Raw genomic sequence first — 23185 nt, forward strand, 5'->3', positions numbered from 1 at the left:
TAAACGTTATCATGACAGTCTCTGCGATATAAAAATCTGGCAACCTCAATCTTGACGCTTTGGATCAGCTATAGCAAATTGCTAATGTTTGAACAACACATGATGGGAAATGAACATTGCTCGATTGAGAAGCTTGCTGAAACCGTTGTAGTGCGCGATTTGACTCACGTAGAGCTTTGAGTTTCTTGTGAGCGGGCAGTTCAAATTCCTCGTAACCAATGTAAAATAAAAACGTTAATATCTTCGTTAGGAGTTGGTTTCAGTAATTTTCGTGAATCGTGTTCTACGTGAAATTCTGGTTAAGAAACATGTATCAGATTGCTGAAATTCTTACCTTGTCTAGTGGTCCATTATGTGAATTAAGCGGATGAAATGCCTAGTTGAAAACGTCTCCATTTTTTCCGCTATGAATTTTTTTCATCAACAAGGTATGATATCGTTTGCAAACATCGTCTATACTTGAAATTCACATTCAGTTTAAGGTAATTGGCAACACATCTATTCAATAGTGCTCATTAATCTATTTAGTAAAGCGAATAAAATGTCTATTTGAAAAGTCTCATTTTTTTCGCCACATAACCTCCGGTGAAACCGACATACGATGTTGAGAAGCCATTGATGATTGTTGTATTTGGCAATAGTAAATGTCATTCTAAATTAAGGCAAACTACAAATGCGTTGCTCCTTCAATCATGTAACATGCTGCCGTGCTAAGGATAGAACGCCGTATGAACATCCGAGAGTTGCCAAATTTCCTGTGACAAATCTCGATTATTCGGAAAAATTTGTCAATATTTTTCTTCAAATTTTTCAGAGGATTGTGTCCTTAATTTGATCTAAATAGTTTGAAAATTTCAAAGAAATATACGCACAATTGGACCGCGTTGTGCAGAAAAGAACCGAGCCACATCAGCTATTGCCAAATTTAACAGGGGAATTTGACTTTTTACGAGAGAACGTTTATGCGGATTCCTTTGAAATTTTTAAGGAATTTGCTTTGTATCATGGAGAAAATTCATAGAAATTTGCACAAAAACCCGCACATCCGTTTTCATGTAAAAAATTAAATTGCCCGATTAAATTTGTCAACAGCTGATGTGGCTTGGTTCCTTTCTGTTTAACGCGGTCCAATTTTCTTCAAAAATACATGTTTTATCCGGGGCAATTTGGCAACTTTCGAATGTTCAAACGGCGTTCTTCCATAGCACGGCAGAATAAACCTGTGGAGGAGCACGAATATTCATCTCCTTTAGAAATAATATCTATATCGCTCAATAAACGTTGATAAGACCAGTAAACATGCAGTGGGTGAACCCATCGGCAGAAATCGCCCACTTACGGCTCGCCTTCAATTTAACCGCATAGGCAAGAGAAATTCCGGGAAGCGCGAATACTCATCTATTCGAAGGGCTCATATTTCATTCCCCTTCACCGGCTCGCTTTAATACTGCCGTGCTAAGGAAGAACGCCGTATGAACATTCGAGAGTTGCCAAATTTCCCTTGAGAAAACATGTATTCTTGACAACATTCATGCATATTTTTCCTTGAAATTTTCAGATATTTCAGATAAAATTGCGTACAAAATTGTCTGAAATTTTTGGAAAATAGTATTCGCAATTTTCCTAGTAAATCAGGTTTTTATCGGAGGAAACTTGGCAACGTCTGAGGGTTCATACGGCGTTTTTCCTTAGCACGGCAGAATAGTGGATGTCACAGAGTTACCCGCATCTCGATTGAAATTCTGCACGGGGATCTATTTCATAAGGAATTGAAACCGTCAGTAGTTCCGGGTCTAATTTCGCCCCTAATCCGATTTAACTTCAAAATTGTCCCGGGCGGCGGCCTTCTTTATTGAATTTTGCGCTCGGCAGGTTTGAAAGTTTGCCGAGGTGTTTAATAATAACGCTCGCGCTGCAACAGACACCTCTTGGGTCAGCTGCATCCGGGCACTCTTGCGCCTGCCGCTCTTTAATTATGCAAACAGCGCGTCAGCGTCCCACCTCGCGCCACGGAGGAGACGCTTTGACAGTTGAGGAACCACGTTGAATGATAGCGGCTGTTTACAGCTCAGCATGGACTCATCCGACAGCGGGCTGATAATTGAAATTGATAGACGAAGCTGTAGACAAAGAAGACGTAGGGAGTATGGAGCGATCCTATTGGTTGAAATGGGTAGTTCCTATAGACTAAAGTCGCAATCACACGCTGAATGTGGGAGCTGAATGTGGCTTGAATGTGGAAGTCATCGGCCCGATGCCTGAATTTTGCGCGTGATGCGCAAAATTCAGCAACGATTCTCAGCAACCATCGGACTAATTTTGACGTTGTCCCAACTATTCGAGTAGATTTGATATACATCTGGATGAAAATACCTCAAATTTGCAAAATTTCAGCCGTTAGGCGATGACTGTTGACTCCCACATTCAGCTGCTTAATTCAGCGTGCGATTGCGGCATAAGGGAGAAAATGATAGACTAACTATCGGGTCTCTCGTGAGTTGCCGTAGTTACTCTATTACCTACCTCCTTTGTCCCTTGCAACCACCCGCTTCCACCGATAAAATCTCTCTTTTGTCTTCTTTGTCTATAGCTTCGTCTATCAATTTCAATAATCGGCCCGCTGGAGCAAGTCGTTTGTGTCGAATGGATCGTTTCCCGGAAAAAATGGATTGCTCATTTGGACCGCGTTAAGCAGAAAAGAACCAAGCCACATCAGCTATCGCCAAAAAGGGAAATTTTATATATTAGGTAAATGAAAACGGTTGTGCGGTTTTTTTTTTTTTTTTTTTCTGCAAATTTCAGTGAATTTTCTGTATAGTGCGAAACAAATCCCTTAAAATTTTCAAAAGAATTCGCACAAACGTTCTCCTGTAATAAATTAAATTGCTTCGTAAAATTTGGCAATAGCTGATGGGGCTTGGTTCCTTTCTGCTGAACGCGATTCATTTAACAATTAAATTGTTAAAATATACGTCTGACATGTTTTAAATGTACATTTTAAAATAATGGAAAGCTGATGTAAGCACGGTGGTGATTACATTATCACTGATTTATCTTAAAATCTACATTGAAACACGTCGGACACTTTGTTTAACCACAAAGTTGTTAAATCAGCAGTTTTGTTTTCTTCCGTGTTGCACACAAGAGATCCAGCTTGAACACTGAAAAAAAACTCCGGCCGTGGGATCCGCAATTACGGGCTATAGACATACCGTCCGTTCCGGGCTCAAAGGCCAAAAATTCCGGCTGCTGGAGGCGTAGCTTCGATTGCTCCGGGCTCAGAGGCCGAAGCTACGGCTCCAGCAGCCGGAATTTTCGGCCTTTGAGCCCGGAACGGACGGCATGTCTATATAGCCCGTAATTTCGGCTCCCACGGCCGGAGTATTTTTTTCAGTGAAGAAATCACGTTGAGCAGTCTGAGGTAAGCGCAAATTCTCGGAAATATTTTATTCGGAAATGTCAATCCAAGATTTCATGCGAAAACGTCAAGGAAATTGTGTGCGGGAACATCAGACTTCCTTTCAGATCACTACCAACCTGGAGCGCGACGTAGTCGCCGAAGCCGATGGTGGTGAGCGTGACGAAGCAGTAGTAGAAGCTGTCGAAGTAGCTCCAGCCCTCGTAGCGGGAGAAGACGGCGGCCCCCGTGGTGGTGATGACGAAGGAGAGGAACCCGGTGGCGAACATGAGGTTGATCTCCGTGGCCTCGACCTTGTGGCAGCCCATGTAGATCTTGAAGTGGCGGATCACCACCGAGGCAAACTTGTTGAGCCGCTCACCGATCGACTGGAACATGACCAGGCCCAGCGGGATCCCCACCATTGCGTACGCCATGCAGAACGCCTTCCCGCCTATCGTCACGGGGGTCGAGTGCCCATAACCTGTTGGAAAAAATCGCATATCATCAGAATGGACATGAGCCTCTGGATTAGAGTATCTACACGGAGAAAAAAACTTCGTGCGTGGGACCCGAAGTTTAGGTCATATGGATCTCTGAAGTTTTCGGATTGAGCATCTGAATACTTTAAGTCCAGCTGCTGAGGTTTCGATCACAAATCTGAAACTTCAGTTCTTACATCTGAAGTGCTTCGGTTTTCACATCCGAAAAACTTCGGTTCTCATGTCTGAAGTACTTCAGATGTGAGAACTGAAGTTTCAGACGTGAGATCCGAACCTCGACAGCTACACCTAAAGTGTTCAGATGCTCAATCCGAAAACTTCAGAGATCCACATGACCTAAACTTCGGGTCCCACGCACGAGGTTTTTTTCTCCGTGTATGTAGGAATGTTCGGACATGTCGGTAATTTTGAGGTTAGGTAGCTCAGAAAGACATCCGAGACAACCGAACAACAAGAGACAATGTGTTGAAGTAGAGTACCTATACGGGAGAGTATTGCCATCTCTGTGCCGCTCTTTGATTGGTTCATCAGTTTAAGGCTATCGTGGAGCTCCAAAGTTGGCCCAATGTAAACAAACCTGACCCAGAGGGATACGTATTATCGGCTGAGAAATGAATGATAATCACACTCAAAGGTTAAATTTCGGCAAAAAATCCATCAAAGTTTGATCCAAACTAAATTCAGAAGTTGATCATAAAAAAATTTCTATGACATCCAAAATCACGACTAGAACTTTGTAGAACTTTGTCGCCATATTGTTTGTTTACATTGGGACAAGAGCGGAGGGGCTGGGGTTTGTTTATTGCGCTAATTTTGTGGCTCCATGATAGCCGACCAATCAGAGAGCGGCACACTTTTTCTGTAGTAAAAGGATTGGGATGGCAATACTCTCCCGTATACAGGTACTGTAGGTTAAAGAGGAGTTATTGAGAGTGCGCCAATGGGAATTCGAGAAGATAGGAGGCTATAACAGGTGTCGTAGAGATCGAACTTTGAAAGCGGCTCATAAATGTGAGTGTATCTATCAGAGGGGAAGGACTATTTATCAATAAACCTATTCCGAGACAGTGATAATTTCATTATTTTGTCTTCAAAATACAACATTCTATTTGCCTCGTTAGCACATAGCTTGAAGTGAGGCAACCTCCTCAAGGGATAGGATTTGCTCTTCGATAATGCAATTTTCTCCAGGTGAGATTGCTGCTACACGTTCACCTAGCTCTCTCCGTAAATCAGATTATCCGTTATTCCATTTTATTCAAGGCTTCGTTCGGAAAGCCAGTACCAACTCTGATTGGTTGCAGCTTCCACGGTGCATTGGAATCATATGACAGCTATTCATTTTTCAAGAGAGGCACATCCAATTGCGGATGTTCGCATGTAGATGGATAAACCATCTGAGGAAATGTCTCTAAGTACTTATTTCATCAAGCAGCCATCAAATAAAGTTTTCTAGGAGTTTAAGCGGTGAGGATGCCAGATTAAGAGTCATTGCCATATTTCCTTCAACAAGATACTAATTCATGAGAAAATTTTAAATGTTTGTCTACAAAATTTTTAGACAGTTATATTCGCAATTCGATCTAAAATTTCAAAAAAAAAATATGCATAAATTTCCTCAAGAATAGATGCTTTATGCGAGGAAAATTTGGCAACTTTCAGATGTTCATATTGCAGTGGCGTATCGTGCTTCATGATAGATCGATTGCTCTACCATTTAAACCTATGTAAAAGGATCTATAAACAGGATGTTCACAAGGAACACCTTAACAATCGAGTCCTCACCATAGCTTCAAATGGGGAAATATCGAAAATATTATCGACCATTTACGCCTCGCCATTGTTATAATGTATTCTTATCCTTAACACGGTAGTCTGCAGTATTCGACGGGTAGATCATGAGGCCTGTCGATCAGCAAAACATAGAACTAGTTGGAACACCGAGTTTCTGACCGTTAATTCGGCGTATTTCAATCAAAAAGAACGACATTCATTGTGGCATGAGTCATACCTTGCACGTATTCTTATGGATCTCAGGGCTTATGTCAGAACGGATATAGTTCCTTTTGATTCAAATACGTTCAATTGTAAAGACTGAAATACCTATTGAAAAACACAGCGAATGACATCCACCGAGTCCTGTTAAAAGTGTAACGAGGCCAGGGCGCCTTTATTTTGTGTTCATGCAACACGCTCATCCCTCGCTTCTTTAAAATTGCATTCAGGTGTTACCATTATAGTTAGTAACGCGGCAGTCCTTCACAGAGAGCCCTGTAGCGCTGTTTCAAAAAAAAAAAAAAAGTTAACTGAAAAATTTTATGAGCTAATTATCTGTAATCTTAAAATGAATAGGAGCTACTAAATCCACCAATTGAAATTCTTAGAGACTTACCAATCATCGCCAAAACGACAGTGGCGAAGTAAAAGGCACCCGCAAATTTCCATTGCGGTCCAGCCTTGTACGGTTTGTTCTCGATCATAACGATCTCCAACATGCGGTAGTCTTCCATTGATATGTTATATTTTTTCATCAACCCATCGCGCATGTCTGCAGTGGCAAAAAAACAAAGCTTGTGAGAAGAATAAACCTACAAGGCAATTTGAGGTCTCTAAAAAGTTTTGATTTACTAAAAATGGTATCTATGATGATGGAGCGTTACGTGCAGTTAGCTGAACGTCTTTCATTTTTTAGTTATATTTCATTCTGTGCGTCAAAAAAGTAGAAATTGGTGATCGAGTCATGGTAACTAATGTTCAATTATATTGATTGCATTTTGCAAAAAGGAACCAAGAGCATGCCAATGACGGTAAGATTGTGCACCTTTTTTCCCCTTGCAAATATTAACTGATCATTTGAACGATATTCCTTTATATTCCCAATTAACTATAAATTCAAGAGAAAATGTGAATCTTGGCCTGTTAGTAGAGTAAGGTGAGTGAATCGAAGGTCTGCTCCTTTACTACAGACTATCCAAAAGTAACGAAACGATCCGTTCCGTTCGTAACGTTTCGTTTCAGTCTAGGCCTGAGGTTTGAAATAAATGGAGGTTTTCTCATTTGATTCTTATTGGTCCAATCGCTACCGGGCAGAGGAAGGTTGGACAAATGAGAGTCGAATCTTTTCATTTTTTTAGGTCTTTCTTTTGCCAAAGCGGGCCTAAGAGAGGGCGAAGCGCTCTCAAGGGGTTGGGCCGCGTAGCGGCCAAGGGGCATAACCCCATAGTTTTCTCTATGATCTTTCTCAGTCATCTATAGTTCCGTTCGGTAGAAATACGTGCAAGTATATAATTTCCATTTGGGGTACCTTGGAGGAAATCCCAGCGCTTGCGTTCGGTGTCGGACTCGAGAGCGTCGAAAACGGCCGCCCCGACGAGGAGGTAGGTGAACGTGCAGACGACCAGCGAGAGAGTTCTCACGTTCTGCCGCTTCATCTCGCATCCTGCCCCGACCGAGGAAACCTCCGCCTCATCCTCCGCCCCGAGCCGCCCTCACTCTTCAACCGTCAATCCGCACGTCCTTCCTGTCCTGTTGACACCAGAAAATTCAACAATTTCAAAACACTCAAAATATGGCATTTAAGAACTTTTAGGCTCTTTAATCCCACTTGGTGTGCCTCGTAAGGCCTTGCCAGAGACAAGAGACCCTCCACTCGTATCTCGGCTATTGTGGAAGCTTTTACTTTCGGGACTTCCGCATTCTACTGTTGACTTACCTACGTGGTTGATGTTTAAAAACGTGTTGGCAGTTTCGTTTTGCAAACAAGTCGAAAATGGCCGAAGTTTGTGAAACTTGTTTGGCTCATGACGTCACCCGGAGCTCATCATCGACCATATAGGTAGGTCAACACTCGAAATTAGGGTGAAGACTGATTCTCCCTAATACATATAATTGTTCGTAAGGAACTGTTGAATCCCCGAAAGTAAAATCTTCAGCCCTGGATAGACGATCAAATTCCCGAACCAATTCCGATCAAAGTAGCATCAAAGTGTTGGGAGTCATCAGTCTTAAACTCATTAATTTGCTTATTTTATTAAAAATGGAGACTCGGTAGGAGTGTTTCCTGTGGCAGGAAATGATGAGTAGTGGCACTCCGTTCTGATCTTACTTTGAACAAAATAGTGCGTCCCGTCAAAATTTGATGGTAGAAGTGACCATCAGTCATCAAGCATGTCTACTTTGATCGGAATTGGTTCGGAATTTGATCGTCTATTCAAGGCACAAGAACTTTCAGGCTCTTTAATCCCACTTGGCGTGCCTCGTAAGGCCATGCACAGAACTTTTAATGGACCAGTACTGGAAAAAAAAATCTCTTGGAGAAAGCTGCCATTTCCCGGAATTAATTCTGAAATTCGAAACTTTTCTCCGGAATCCTCTGAATCCCCGGAATTTTCACCTATTTTCGGAATATCCTCGAAATTTACGGTGTCTCGCCAGTTTGACCATTTATTTGATCAAATTTAGGGACTTTTTGATAAAATTTGACGATTTTTGGAACTAAATCCGGGCGTATTTCGGAATTTTTGAAAAAAATCGGAATTTTTCTCAGAACTTCGCCACTTAGGCGTATAGGTAACTCGAACTTAAGCCAAGCCTCTTAATGTAAGCGGATTTTCTTTTAATTAAAGCAAAAATCAGATTGAATCAAGAGTAGTTTTTATTGAAAAAATGTTTAATAGTCTTTATTCAAGAGGCTTTCTCATTCCAGTGACTGGAAAAGATACGAACTCAAGCTTTCTGATGCACATTCCCTCTTCAAAATTATATCTAGAACATGATTCGTGCAACGAAACTAACATACATCGACTCCAAACAAAGATGATAAAGTTTTTAATTTGACATTTACTACAAAAAACGACACACACTATGCAAATTTCATTGCAACTCCTGGATGCAACTATTTGGGCTCCAAGGATGTCCTTGTTGCATACGCACAAGAGTGAAGGCGTTTTGACTGTCCGGGCGCACACCACTTCACCTGCGGCGTGGCGCCAAAGGCGGGTTTTACAACGAGGACCCATCATGGCAGAGCGCTTTCAATTCTTCGTTTAAACTACAAAGATAAGTCCTAGGCACGGATAGTTACCTGTACAGGCGTAGGTTGTGAGTTTCAATGTTGCTTCAGTTTCAATATAGTGCTTAAGATGATTTGTAGAGCAACTATTCATGATTGACTATATGCTTTCGAGTTGAAGTTAACTGAATTTTTATTCATTAATTAAATAGATTATGTGCTTCAAATTAATTTGTTTGTGTCTGAAATAAGTCTTGGAGAAGATTGCACTCGAACAAGAGCGCCAGGAATTTCTGATTTCAGCCTGATGTTCTGCTCAATCTCAGGCTGATGTGAATTGTTTGCTTATATATTCTTGTTGTATGTATTCGCTGGAACTGTGCGTGGAAGGTGTAGACCCTGCAATGAAGAAACTACGAAACCCTGTATATCAGTTTGCAACGTTGCAAATTTCCTGTCGTACCTTATTTTTATTTTATGGAAAACTAATTAACTTCATATCTTGAAATGTTCTGTGTTTTTCCGGTGAGAGGAATATTCTGTAAAAATGTCGCCCCATGGCGTTGGTTTATTTTCACAAAATAAAAGTAAAGAAAGAAACGTAGATTGTGTAACACCGAAGAAGAGGTGCGGGTTTTTGAGGTTTCACCGTCACCACAGCCGCATAGCCCGAACATCCGTGCGCGACCACACAGAGAAAATAGAAGGTGCTAGTGAGTTAAATATTTGTGCCTACCGATGTCACTGGAGGTCCACACGAACTTCAGATATTAAACCCAGTGACTTTCTTGGACATTTTCTGTTGTAAATTAAGTTTAGACACTTGTTTCAGTACACATTTTTTCCACGATGAATCGTTTCTGAGATTTTTGCGATCAAAGCTGCATCCAGTGATGTAACACGTACGCGGAAATGACGCGCAATACACTGAAAAAAAAAAATCTCTGTGTATTTACTAAGAAAAGGGTAAAATTACCTAGAATTCAGGGTTCTATTTGATCCCAGTTTTTTCTTGGTAAAATTACCATTGATGGAATTGGTAATTTTACCGAGAAATCTCGGTAGAATTATTGAACTTTCTCGGTAATTTTACTGGACCTTGGTAAAAACGCCAATATTTTTTATAGACTGTGGTAGAATTACCGAGCTAAAATGGCAAAGTTACCGGGAATCGATTACCTTACCAATAAAAATGGTATTCTTACCTGAAAAAAAAACAGTAAAAATACCGGTTTTTAGGTAAGCTTACCACTCTGTCTTGGTAAAATTACCAATAATTGGTAAAAATAGTGAGATGGCAGTACCGACGGACCTTGGTAAAAACGCCGAGAATTTTTTTTCTGTGTATGGCCACGGAATTTCATTCGCAACTCTCTCAAGTTTCCTCTAATGCGCGCGAATACTAATGCAGCTAATTCCTAGGAAAAGCTCAATTGGATACCCAACTTTATATTTGGAGCCTACAATGTAACACATAAAAAATTCTTCTCCATCATGTACCTACGACGCGTGGGGTTGAGTCGCGACACGCAGTAGTTTGAACTTCCGTGCGCCTACATAAAAAAGATTCATGATGAGGGAATGGGACTTTTGCACGCAAGAGATACAATAAAATGAGAACACTCTTAAGACATAAAAATGCACGAAAATAACGTTAGGTATGTAAAAAAAAATCTAAAATGCACTGCTTTACGCGCAATTTGCGAAATTGTAACAAATCTTTTCAAATGTACCGCGTATACGGGCAGTTTTCTTCAGTCAGCCCCGACCAAGTTTTCACAAGCAGAGGAGTAAGAAATAATCAATTTGAATAAGCTAACCATCTCGCTAACTTTTTCTATTGTAGGATTCGCATTATTTTCAAGCGTTTGCTTCCTTTTTCTTTCCTTATGTTGCAAGAGCAAAAGCTTTGAGTCAATTGAAATCTTAAGCAAAGAGAGTTTATAACAGTTCGCGGGATTATTTGTTTACTCTGGTAAAAATTGGCGATAAGAGCTGCGTTTCAAAATACCATAGGAATTCTTATAGCCGGCTAAAGAAGGCTACAGAAAATCATATAGCTGGCTGTAGAATGCGGAGAAAATCATACGGCCGGGCTATACGAAGCGATAAAAAATTATGCAGCCGGGCTGTAGTTCCTATCGCCGGGTTTTACAGTTTATCGCCTGCCTGTTGCTTCTTCGCCATTGATTATAAAAGGCTATAAGAAATTAAGTAGAAATTCGTATGCTTTAGAAATCATTAAGTTTGATACGGAACCACCTTAATATTTACAAAACACACATTATATTTTTCTTTAATACATATTTTTTTTTCATCAATTGAAACGAGAATAATCCATACAGGATGTGCAAGCATTTCAAAATCATGAGTTGAATAACGCTGGCTCCGCCAGATTAAATATTAGAGCCTAACACAAAGCGGAGCGGCGACGCACTGGCGCCTACAAACCTAACAGGGATACTTCACGCATCGCGCAACGCGTGAAGTATCCCTGTTAGGTTTGTAGGCGCCAATGCGCGTTTAGCACTGGCTGCCGCGTGCACGCAGCGTGCCACGGCGCTTGAAGCAACTATTTCACACCAGAAGTATTGCAAAGTATCATACGAAACTGAAGGCGCTCTAATATATTAGGAATGGCAGGCATCCATCAAAAGTACGGAGCTTTCCTCGCAAAATAAATCAAGATACCACGGCCCAAAAAGAGAGCAGTGGTCCAAAACCTCACTAAGTCCTAGCATCCGTAATTAGTGACGTTCAGCATACACTTTATCGCCTGGCTGTGAGTTGCTTAGTCGCCATCGGCTATAAAAGGCTATAAGAAATTGTGTAGCCGGCTATAGAAGCTATTGGAAATCTTACAGCCGGCCGTAGGTCTATGGTATTTTGGAACACAGATTCTACTGCCAATTTTTACCAGGGTATTTAGGTTAGGTCTCTCTTCGGGCAAAGCTGACTGCCGGATTCAAGGAAAACTGCCCGCACACGCGGAACATATTTGAAAAAGCTTGTTACAAGCTATGCGAATTGTGCGCAAAGGAGTGGATTTCAGATTTTTTTATGTACCCGCCGTGATTTTTGAGCAAATTTACTTGTAGGAAGTGTGTTCAGTTGGCTGTATCTCTTGCGTGCAATTGACCCATTCCTTTTTCTTTCAAAGCACTGGTTACAAACCATGGAAAGACGAGCAAGGGGGGAGGGGAGTATAAGCCAAATTTCATGAGAAGAGGCAAAATGTGCTAGGAGAAAAGAGGAGAGGTATTAAAACTTCGTGAAATCTCGAAAATGCCTTAAAATTGATCAAAATTTCCCCCGTACAAAATAAAATGTTAAAGAATGGAGAGGCTGCCTTCAATTACTTGCCCTCTCAAAATCCAAGGGAGAAATAGATCGTATTCGATATATCAAACGGGTGATATTCTATCGATATCGATTGGTTCAAAACATAAACATAGCCTCAAAAGTCAATTGTGTAATCGGACGGAACGGGTTTTTTGGGATAGATTTTTGATTTGCATGATAATAATTAAAATATTAATTCAATATTCGTACTTAATCCTGGGACACCCTGTATATGATCGGCCTAATAGAATTCAGAGTATCAGAGTGTTCTTGTTCTGAAAAAAAGTAGCTTAATTGCACGGATGGCTCTGATATGTAGATCACGGATTGAGAGATGATTGATCGACAGGTATGTTCCTTCTCACAAAGGTAAACTGCACCATGTTAAAGTGCTTTTGCAGAACTAGATGACGCAGCATGACACATCATTGGTAGTATTTAAGCAGCAATGGTAGTCATTCCGGCTCTTTTTCCTTGAAAACTGACTGGTTCTCTAGTGTTGGGTCGTGCAAGTTAAGTCTCCTTTCTCGTATTATTCTGGTGTTGCGAGCTTAGTTTATGACGTCAACTTTGATTTATCTCGTTCAGTGCTTCTCCTTTTCATTAAAATGAAATATGTCTCCTTGTATCATGTAGAACAAGATACATGACACGACATTTTAAAGGAAATTTCCATCGGTTGATATACCAACATAACGCCCTTATCTTTCGTAGGAATAGACAATCCCAGATATTTAGTCATCCACGCTTTGTAACTATCCACGAGCTTCAATTACTAGTCAATTTTAGTTTTTTAGCCCATAATCATCGATAATTTGCGATTTTCAATAACCAGAAAATCTTTCTCCATCTTTTGCTTGGTTACTCGTCAATCAATCATTCGCAAATATGCATAGAAAACTGCTATATTTATCATTCCTTTCCATCTGCGTCTTGCTCAGCGCTGGTGAGCAGACAGCCCCGCCATTTTCACGGAGTCCCTCATTCAGGCATTCCTCACTCTTAAGGAGCCCGTCATTCAAGAACACCTCACCATCGCGCGAGCCCTCGCCAGGAAGTGAAATCCCAGTATTTTTTAAAAGCTCATCGCCATTTGGTGATCTCCCCCTATGGAAGAACCCCTCACCATCGAGGAACCCCTCACCATTGAGCGATCTCCCACTGTGGAGAACCTCCGGACCATGGAGTGGTACCTCACAGAGGGGTGACTCCTCACCACCACGGCGTGCAACGTGGAGTAACTCCTCACCAGAGGATAATCACCCGTGGAGGGGTTCCTCACCTCCGAGGACTCCCTCGCCAAGATTCAGGACACCTACACCCTTCTCCACAGAAGCAGACTCAAGTGAGACAGGTTCACCTCCGAGGACTCCCTCGCCAAGATTCAGGACACCTACTCCCTTCTCAACGGAAGGAGACTCCAGTGAGACAGATTCAGCCCCTCCTACGGATTCTGCCTCTGATGTAGCTGCTTCGAAGCGGAAGGCAGACGAGCTAAACGAGCGCTTCAACAATGCGGTCGGGGGTTGCGAAGGCCCGAGGGGCGAGAGTCCGGCGTACGAGTGTTCCGGCATTTTGATTCGCGGTGTCAGCAGCGATCGCAACCCGTACGCTTGGACCTTGAGCAAGTACAGCCGGGAGACAATGTCCGTCTGCATGGGGTATCTACGTCGAGATGCGCAGTGGGCTGGATTCCCCTACGGCTACGTCAGTGGATTCATTATGTAGGAACTCCGTGTTTAATTACTTGATGGGCTTGTCGATGTTATTGAGGTGAAGACTCGAAAAAATAGTCTCTTGGATCCAGAAGCTGGACTCTTAAAAAAATTGACGAGAAAAAATACTCTTAATTCTATCAGATTTTTGCTGGAACCGGAAGCCAAGCTCATTTGGACGTATTTATGCTAAAAGGAACTATGTGGAAGTGGAAAGATGGAGTGTGCTCGTGGAAGCGGGATAAGAAACAATGTAATAGTGGATCTCAGCTTTTTAAAACGCTTCAGTTTTTGAAACTCGGTCTTCCCGAGTGACATCAGTTTTCCCACACCCGTCTCTCGCCACCGCGCGTCAAAAATTTACGCGCGTTCGGGAGATCGCATAGGACGATATCATGCGACTTCATTTTGCGAAATTGTCAAAATGCGATTTTTTGTTCAAAATTGAATATTTTCATGTACAAGAAGACTTTATCTTACTCTCCTACGGAATCCCTATCTTTTTGAACACATTTTTCATACCGAGACACGAGCTTTTTGAAAAATGAGCTTTTGAACAATCAAACGTTTTTTTACAGATTTAGATTATCTTCATTTGTTTAGAAGATATGACAAATATTAATGTACTATACGAATACACCCCGTAATTCCTTTTGAGAAGATGGAAAAACGGGATTTGACATTACAGCAAAAAGAATTGAGCTCTAACTCTTGAGCCGTGGGTATGTGACAAGAGCCTTGTGCGCAGGGCTCATGAGTTAAAGACCGACGACCTAGTCGTCGTCGCTCGTGTCGCGCCTCCTCTTACCCGGTCCTCACCGCTGACGTCACTGGCGCTTTAAAAGTCCCATTCGTTCTTATGGCCCGAGCACTGACGAGCACACCCCAGCTTTCCACTTGCGCATAGTTCCATTACGCATAAATGCGTCCGTTTTAAGTTTAGTCAAGCTTGATTTCAGCTGATTTCATTTTGATTCAAGTAGAAATCCGATTGAATCGTGAGTATTTTTCGTGTAATATTTTTTAGAAGTCTGGGCTCTGGATCCAAGAGACTTTCTTCCTAGTGTAAGTTTCTGCTTCGGAACCAGCCTAATCCGTAAAAGGGGTCTTCTAGGAAAATTTAAAAAAATTGAAAAATCTCAGGAAAAATTTTGAGATCTTCACTGAAAAATTGATCGAATTCATTCATTTCAAAGATGAAAGATATGTTACGCACTTAATTGGAAAAATCTCTCAAATGTGTGGGAAGCTGAAGCAGTTTTCTCAGAGAGGTGGAGCAGACTTCTAGGAGGAAGTGTGGGTCCCTTGGTCATCTCCTATTTCCACCCTTGCTCGGGAGGAAGAGTTTTTTCACACTTTCTTCAGGGGGCCTCATAAAATCAGACGCTGTTAAATTCGACATTTTAGAATGATAACCTTTGCCACGTGAGACATAATCGTGGCAGAATAATTATTTTTTTTTGTTCAAACAAAATGAGAAGTCCGCGCAGTTTCATTATTTTTCATTCTGCAATGACTGACTGAGAGTTTTAGGAAACTTCTTCATTATATCTCACACTTCTTCATACTTGTATCTCCATTATACGGAATTAGGAAGCTTGTTTTTGGAATTGACCACTAGACGAGGTAAGGATTTCAGCATTCTGATTTATGTTTCTTGACCAAAATTGCACGTAAAACACGATGTGCACAACAAAAATTACCGAAATCAACTCCTTTCGAAGATATTTAATGATCCTTGATGCGTGAATTTAAACCATCCGCTCATGAAAACTCAATGCTCTACGTGATTCACATCGCGCGCTAAACGTTATCATGACAGTCTTTGCGATTTAAAAATCTGGCAACATCGATCTTGAAGCTTTGGTTCAGTTATAGCAAATCGCTTATAGTTTGAACAACACATGGTGGGGAAATGAATATTGCTAGATTGAGAAGCTTGTTGAAACCGTCGTAGTGCACGATTTGACTCACGTAGAGCTTTGAGTTTCTTGTGAGCGAGCAGTTCAAATTCCGCGTAACCAATGTGAAATAAAAACATAAATATCTTTGTTAGGAGTTGGTTTCAGAAATTTTCGTTGTACAAATCGTGCTCTACGTGAAATTTTGGTTAAAGAACATGTATCAGATTGCTTAAATTCGTACCTTGTCAAGTGGTCCATTTACAAAAAGGGGGCAGCAAGCGTTTAAATTTTGTATTGGGATAGTAATACCTAAAATCGATCTTTCCTGTTTTGACATAGGTACCCGCAATCGAAGACCCCATGGACGAAGACCAAGACAAGGGTCATCTGCGCCTTCCCGCTGGACGCGCACTCTGACGAGCGAACCGGGAAATACGCTTGCGGGCCAAGTCAGCAGGACACTATAGGTGAGAGTGGTCATTGCCATGCTCAAGGCATCTTTTCGTTCAGGGATTGGCTGGCTCATTATCACCGCGTCAGCTTCAATTTCTCCCACACCCAGTGCGGCTTTGACATGACCGCGCCGCAAGCTCCAGGCCTGTTCAGGACCTTTCTGAAAGCCTCGAGTTTCGTACAGAACGAGCCTTTCGACCTCAAGAATAACGAGATTCTGGTTTACGCCTGGAACGAGAACAATGTTGCGAGACTCCCGATCGAAGCGTTTTTCTTTACCGTCGGGAGCGATGAGGGGCGGCTTAGTGCCAGGAGGTTTCAGCGGGATTTCAAACGAGCCAGTGGTGGGGAGACGATTCCAATCGTGGGTATCCAGTTTCCGAAACCGAATGTCCGGGAATTCAAGGTGTATCCGATGGATGAAGCCAAGCTCATCACGGAGAGGATTTCACGATCCACGCCGGTGAATCCATGGTTAATGCGGTCTCCTAGTAGAGGAGGATCACATGATTTTTCGTCGTTATTCGCGAACCCTTCTGCTAGAGGAGGATCACAAGATTTCGCTTCGTTATTCGCGAACCCATCTGATCGAGGAGGATCACAAGATTTCGCTTCGTTATTCGCAAACCCCTCTGCTAGAGGGGGATTCTCTCCACGATTTGGTAGCTCCCCTAGTAATAGATTTATCATGCAGTAAGTAAAATAAAAAATAAAAAAAAATGACGATGCATCGGAATTGAATCAGAGAGAACGAAAACACACCAACTTGGTAACTCGAAAATGCTCAATTTTCATCAAAAACGGTCAATTTTCATGAAGGTTATTGAAGTAAGAGCGCATCAGTTCCAATTTGGACCTTTAACGTGCACCGAAAAAAAAGTGAAGTTAATTTAACATTCTGGATGTAAAAACAGTGTGCGAGAACTCACAGAGTACTAAATTACCCGCTGCGGCAGTTAGTTTTACATCTTGACATTGCTAGAATAACTACTGCAGCAGTTAGATGAGCTTTTAGTAAGTGCTCGCACAGTTTTTCTACATCCAAAATGTAGAATCAACTGAATTTTTTTTTCAGAGTGTCTTTAAGTTTTTGCCTTTCGGCACCAAAAATCTTTTTCTTGGACTATAATTTCTTCACCCGCTGTGCGGTCTCGTGTGTGTCTTCATTATTCTCATTATTTCGAGTTGATGTGTTTTCGTTCTCACTGATTCAATTATTTCCAGGTGGGTCTCTCGGTCAAATTTTCTGTAAAAGTACCCGATGTTCTCTAACGTGTGATGCTCAGAAATTTTGGAGAAATTATTAATTACTGATAAATAGATGATCGGATCGTTCTCTTAAAGGCCAAAGATCGAGCTTAAGTCTAATAATAATTTGATAAGGAGGAAGCTCGGTTTAATCCGTGTATCCAATTAGAGGAGACTTAATACCACCTCTTCTTTGATCTCTTTGTAAAAAAGGAGAGCGTTTTCGATATAAAATATTTAAACATTACGATTACGAAGCCCAAAAATAACGTTGCTGGGTAATGCGTTCGTGCATAAATTTTTTATCCAAAGCTCAAGATTTTATACCAGTTTTTACAACCACAAAAAAATGAAAAATATTCAAATTTTGGCGTTTGTACCAGAATGACGTTATTTCCCACAAGGTGACACACTATGTACCATGGTACATGTTACATAGTGTGTCTCAACGACTGGAAAGGGTGTATTTGATAACGAGAAGCGCCCAAAAAGGTATATGGTAAACGAGAAGGTGGTAAACTTGCGGTATTTAAGAGATTGGGCATAATTTATGCTATATCAACAATCGGTATTTTAGGTTTTATGGTTTTGGGGACATCATATATTTATCGTTAGAATAGAAGTAGACACTCGAGCTTATTTACTTCAGCTACTATGCTTATCGTTGTTCCCACATGAATTAACATTTTTGGGGATTCAGTACTTTGGAAAGAATAAAATCTAATAAGTTTAGTCTTTTTGTTCATTGATTTTCAGGGTTTTTATTTTTATTCACCATGGGAGGTTTAACCGGGATTATATTGTATAAATCTTCTGTCGATGTTTGTTTACATGGTACTTATTTTGTTGTGGTTCACACAGCTGTTTTGACCGCGGGGATACGGTCAAGCCATCGCTGTGTTAGACATCATTGCATTGCTTTGTACGTAGGACTAAACTTGAGTTTTAGACTAAAGCATTGGTTCTTCTGCTCATTTTATTCTAAAAAATATACCTAGATACGATTTCCACTTGAAATTTCTAACATTTACAATTTTCATCGATGTGTTGCTATCCCTGTTATAGCCCTGCATAATACGAAAAAAATCGTAGGATCAACAATGTGTATTGTGAATTCTAGGTCCTACCTAATTTTATAGTTGTACTACCAATGTTACTATGTTAGTAACAACTATTTTAGTCCCGGTAACAACGCGGACTGAGACCGTATTTTTACTGGGAAAAATAGAACGAAAAAAAAATAAATAGTATCACAAAAGTAAAATCGTAAATCGACCAGTAAAGTTGAAAGGACTTGAAATCCTCTATGAATATTGTATGGGCATGATTCTTTTTTTCAGATAAGGAAGGAGTGTTTAATGATATGTAGCTTGGTGTAATAAATATTCTGCGCAATACATCGTTATTTTTTCTAATAAATAAAACTGTAAAAATGATTTTCTTTGCTAATGATTTTCCAAGTACATAACAATGGAATATTTTTGGTGGTCCAAAAAAACCCGGTCTTGCGTATAACCGCAATTCTTGCGGCTATTTCAAAAACCAAAGAAAGTAGCTATCACTACCATGATCAAGTAATTTGTAGGGAGACTCAACGCGACGTTTGGCGGTTTTATTCAGTGTTTTGTAATTTATTTAACGCCTCTTCATGAAAAATTAAAGGCGCGGGAGAAGAAAAAAATCCGCAAAATTTGAAGGTATGATAAACATTTATAGTTGCGACAAACGATTTGTCTCCTAGTGAATTCTGAATCTAAAGGGGGGGATGGTGACTCCATAAAATACCCCTTCTCTCCTTGACTATGTATCTGAAGAGGACCTAAGAAACTTGCCTATCATAACCGGGCAAAAGTGTACGAACTTTGCCTTATTCGTCATGTGACAGACAGTGAAACGTAATAAATCGTGACCATTAGAAAAAAGAAGATATGTAAAAAAAAAAACGAAAAAAAAATCTTAGAAAATGACTTTTTTAGGGGAAAGGCAAGGATTTTAGGTCAAGAGAGAAGGAGCAACCCCTTGAACTCCTTTACCTTTGGCCACGCATCCGTGCGAAAATTAATGAACTCAGAATATAATAAAGTTTCCCGGAACTTCTGTCGACTAATTCGCTGGGACAGAGAACAAAACATAAGAAAAAAAACCACGTGACCAATAGAGAAATACGTAAAAAGGAAGTACCATAAAAAAATACCATGGGAGACCCATGACACAGGAAAGCTGTGTGTGATTTCCAGACCGCTGCTCCTCAAACATGCAAACACCCCACCAAAACAACGCTCATGCGTTCGGCGTCGAGAGACACCAAAACCTTCACGAAAGCAAAACTCACCGATCAAACCTGCTCCAAAAGTCGCCGAGAACATTCACAATCAGACGAGCACATTTCTCGAGCCCAGCGTCAGGCCCGACGCGCGTATAAAAGTATAAAGCGTGTACAAAATAGGTACGAGTAGACGGATCGGTTTGGCGTGCACTGCGTTTTGCCTAAGTCTCCGGCGACTGTGTCGGACTGCGTTTCGAGATGAGTGGCTGGGTTATCGATCTCGCTGTCTCGATGCTCGGTGCGCGACGGGGTGGTGATCGGTGAGCCGCGGCCCGGATGCTGGGGTCCCGTGCGCAGGCTGCAGCTTTCGCGCCCTCCGAAAGCTCCGCAGTGCTGCCGAATTTCACACGTAAATGAAAGGAATACTGCCGGTAGCGAAGTTAACCGTAATTGCAGGAATAGCGGATTGAGCAAATGAGCTTAGTAGCGCCTGAGTGCTGATTATTTTACTGAGAGGAGACTCCGTCCTCTGTCGTCTTCTGCCGTGCTAAGGAAGAACGCCGTATGAACATTCGAGAGTTGCCAAATTTCCCCAAATAAAACATGTATTTTTGAGGAAAGTTATGCATATTTTTCCTTGAAATTATCTGAAAAATTGGAAGGAAAATATTCACAAGTTTACCAGGAAATTTGTGCTAAGGAAGAACGCCGTATGAACATTCGAGAATTGCCAAATTTCCCCGAATAAAACATGTATTTTTGAGGAAAGTTATGCATATTTGTCCTTAAAATTTTCAGGAATCTTAGGTGAAATTGTGAAAAAAATTATCTGAAAAATTGGAGGGAAAATATTCTCAAGTTTACCAGGAAATTTGTGCTAAGGAAGAACGCCGTATGAACATTCGAGAGTTGCCAAAGAGCCTTGTTAAAAATGGGTCGAAATTCGCCCCTTTTTAGGCCCTCGATTTTGCCAACGGGACTTGCGCCAAATTGTTGCATATGATGCCCCAAGTCTCAGGTAAAAATTTCAGCTTGAGTTGAAAAGCGGTTTCGGAGATACGGGGGGGTGAAGTGGGGGAGTTGAGCGGCTGGCGTGCGCTCTTTCCGCGGCTGTTCCTCGCCAAATCTTCGTTTTGATGTCACCCATTACATGTTTTCTTATGTAATTTTTTGCGTACTTTCCATTTCTGACCTTAAAAATTACTTACAACCACTTTTGAAGGCGCTAGGGGGTGAAAATAGGGGTTGAACGGCTGGCGGCGCGCTCTTCCGCGGCTGTTCCTCGCCAAATCATCGTTTAGTTGTCACCCATTACATGTTTTTCTATGTAATTTTCCGCGTACTTTTCATTTCTGACCTTAAAAATTACTTACAACCACTTTTGAAGGCGCTAGGGAGTGAAAATGAGAGTTGAACGGCTGGCGGCGCGCTCTTTCCGCGGCTGTTCCTCGCCAAATCCTCGTTTTGATGTCATCCAATACATGATTTCTGATGTAATTTTCTGCGTACTTTCCATTTCTGACCTCAAAAATTACTTAAAACCACTTTTCAAGGGGCTACGGATTTTGTCACAGTTTTTTTTTTTTTTTTTTTGGGGGGGGGGGTCTTTCAATTTAGGGGTGAGGGGGTGCTTGGGTGAGGGATGGTTTTAAATAAATAAATTACGAACTAAAGGACAGAATTTTTATGAATCAGATTAATATACTACGCGAGGCATATCCTAGATTTGTTCTCATATTTGTTGTATCATTTTTGCGTGTAAATATTTATGTTCCGATGAAATCATGCGTATATATTTTCTCGTAAGGCGTGTGAGGTACACTGAAAAAACTTGAAAATATACGGCAGCAATAGATCTTAAGGAATAATACGAAATAAATTGAAAGAACTCCAAAAAGAAAAAAAAAACTGTGACAAAATCCGTAGCCCCTTGAAAAGTGGTTTTAAGTAATTTTTGAGGTCAGAAATGGAAAGTACGCAGAAAATTACATCAGAAAACATGTATTGGATGACATCAAAACGAGGATTTGGCGAGGAACAGCCGCGGAAAGAGCGCGCCGCCAGCCGTTCAACTCTCATTTTCACTCCCTAGCGCCTTCAAAAGTGGTTGTAAGTAATTTTTAAGGTCAGAAATGAAAAGTACGCGGAAAATTACATAGAAAAACATGTAATGGGTGACAACTAAACGATGATTTGGCGAGGAACAGCCGCGGAAGAGCGCGCCGCCAGCCGTTCAACCCCTATTTTCACCCCCTAGCGCCTTCAAAAGTGGTTGTAAGTAATTTTTAAGGTCAGAAATGGAAAGTACGCAAAAAATTACATAAGAAAACATGTAATGGGTGACATCAAAACGAAGATTTGGCGAGGAACAGCCGCGGAAAGAGCGCACGCCAGCCGCTCAACTCCCCCACTTCACCCCCCCGTATCTCCGAAACCGCTTTTCAACTCAAGCTGAAATTTTTACCTTAGACTTGGGGCATCATATGCAACAATTTGGCGCAAGTCCCGTTGGCAAAATCGAGGGCCTAAAAAGGGGCGAATTTCGACCCATTTTTAACAAGGCTCTTTCCCCGAATAAAACATGTATTTTCGAGAAAAGTTATGCATATTTTCCCTTTAAATTTTCAGGAGCCTTAGGTGAAATTGTGAAAAAAATTATCTGAAAAATTGGAGGGAAAACAACATTTGAATTACTATAACACTGGTTCCTGTAGGAAATGGCATATCGATGGTGAAACTACCAAACCACGTATCTCGGTTTGCGACGTCACAGACTTCCTGTCATACTTTATTTTTTAAATGAAAAACTACTTAATGTCCAGTCTTGAGAATTTCTGTGATTTTTCCTCTTCGTGCGAAGAAAATTCTGTGAAAATTTCAAGGAATGATATTGATTTGGTCTACTACAAAAAAATAAAATGTGAGCGTAGATTTTTAAACACCGCAAACGAGATACGTGGTTTGATAATTTCACCGTCGATATGTCTCATTTATGTCTCCTCTCAGATAGGTGCTTTCAAGGTTAACTCGAGAAATAGTAGTTCCTCGTTGCAAAATGCAGTTCAGTTGGCACCTTGGCAATAGCAAAACTGCATGGCATTACCCAAATGACTTCTACATAATTATCTCGAATGCAATTTTTGCATTTTTATCCGAGACCGGCTCCAGGAATCAACAAATGTGCCACTAATGTTCCTTCGCAGATAGGCGTTTTCACGATTTACTCAGGGAACAGTAGTTCCTCGTTGCAAAATTTAGTCCAGTCGGCACTTTGGCACAGGCGAAACTTCATGGCTTCACACAAATGACTTCAAAATAATTATCTTGAATGCGAGTTTAGTCGAGA

At 41.1% G+C, this 23185-nt stretch overlaps 2 protein-coding genes across 3 annotated transcripts in view; one reads left to right on the plus strand and one right to left on the minus strand.

The window, feature by feature from the left end:
- The window catches only part of LOC109044708 (TWIK-related acid-sensitive K[+] channel 7), a 35701-nt gene extending 15568 nt beyond the window's left edge, over positions 1–20133 (minus strand). The window contains exons 1-5 of one of the 2 annotated variants that reach the window (XM_072305500.1): positions 16182–16311; positions 9648–9838; positions 7205–7425; positions 6293–6448; positions 3538–3881 (exon numbers count right to left, since the gene is read on the minus strand). In XM_072305500.1, the coding sequence (XP_072161601.1) occupies positions 3538–3881; positions 6293–6448; positions 7205–7331 (627 nt within the window). In that variant the 5' untranslated portion in view covers positions 7332–7425; positions 9648–9838; positions 16182–16311. Of the gene's footprint in view, positions 1–3537; positions 3882–6292; positions 6449–7204; positions 7426–9647; positions 9839–16181; positions 16312–19905 lie in introns of those variants that run through there. The other variant, XM_019062543.2, reaches the window with a different exon arrangement.
- LOC140225715 (uncharacterized) lies at positions 12711–18305 on the plus strand. Its single transcript, XM_072305499.1, has 2 exons — positions 12711–13977; positions 16212–18305. The coding sequence occupies exons 1-2, from the start codon at positions 13142–13144 to the stop codon at positions 17020–17022; spliced, it is 1647 nt and encodes a 548-aa protein (XP_072161600.1). The 5' UTR covers positions 12711–13141; the 3' UTR covers positions 17023–18305.
- Positions 20134–23185: the final 3052 nt, after the last annotated feature.

The sequence above is a fragment of the Bemisia tabaci genome, chromosome 10 (assembly GCF_918797505.1).
Source record: "Bemisia tabaci chromosome 10, PGI_BMITA_v3".
In the NCBI taxonomy this organism is placed as follows: domain Eukaryota; kingdom Metazoa; phylum Arthropoda; class Insecta; order Hemiptera; family Aleyrodidae; genus Bemisia; species Bemisia tabaci.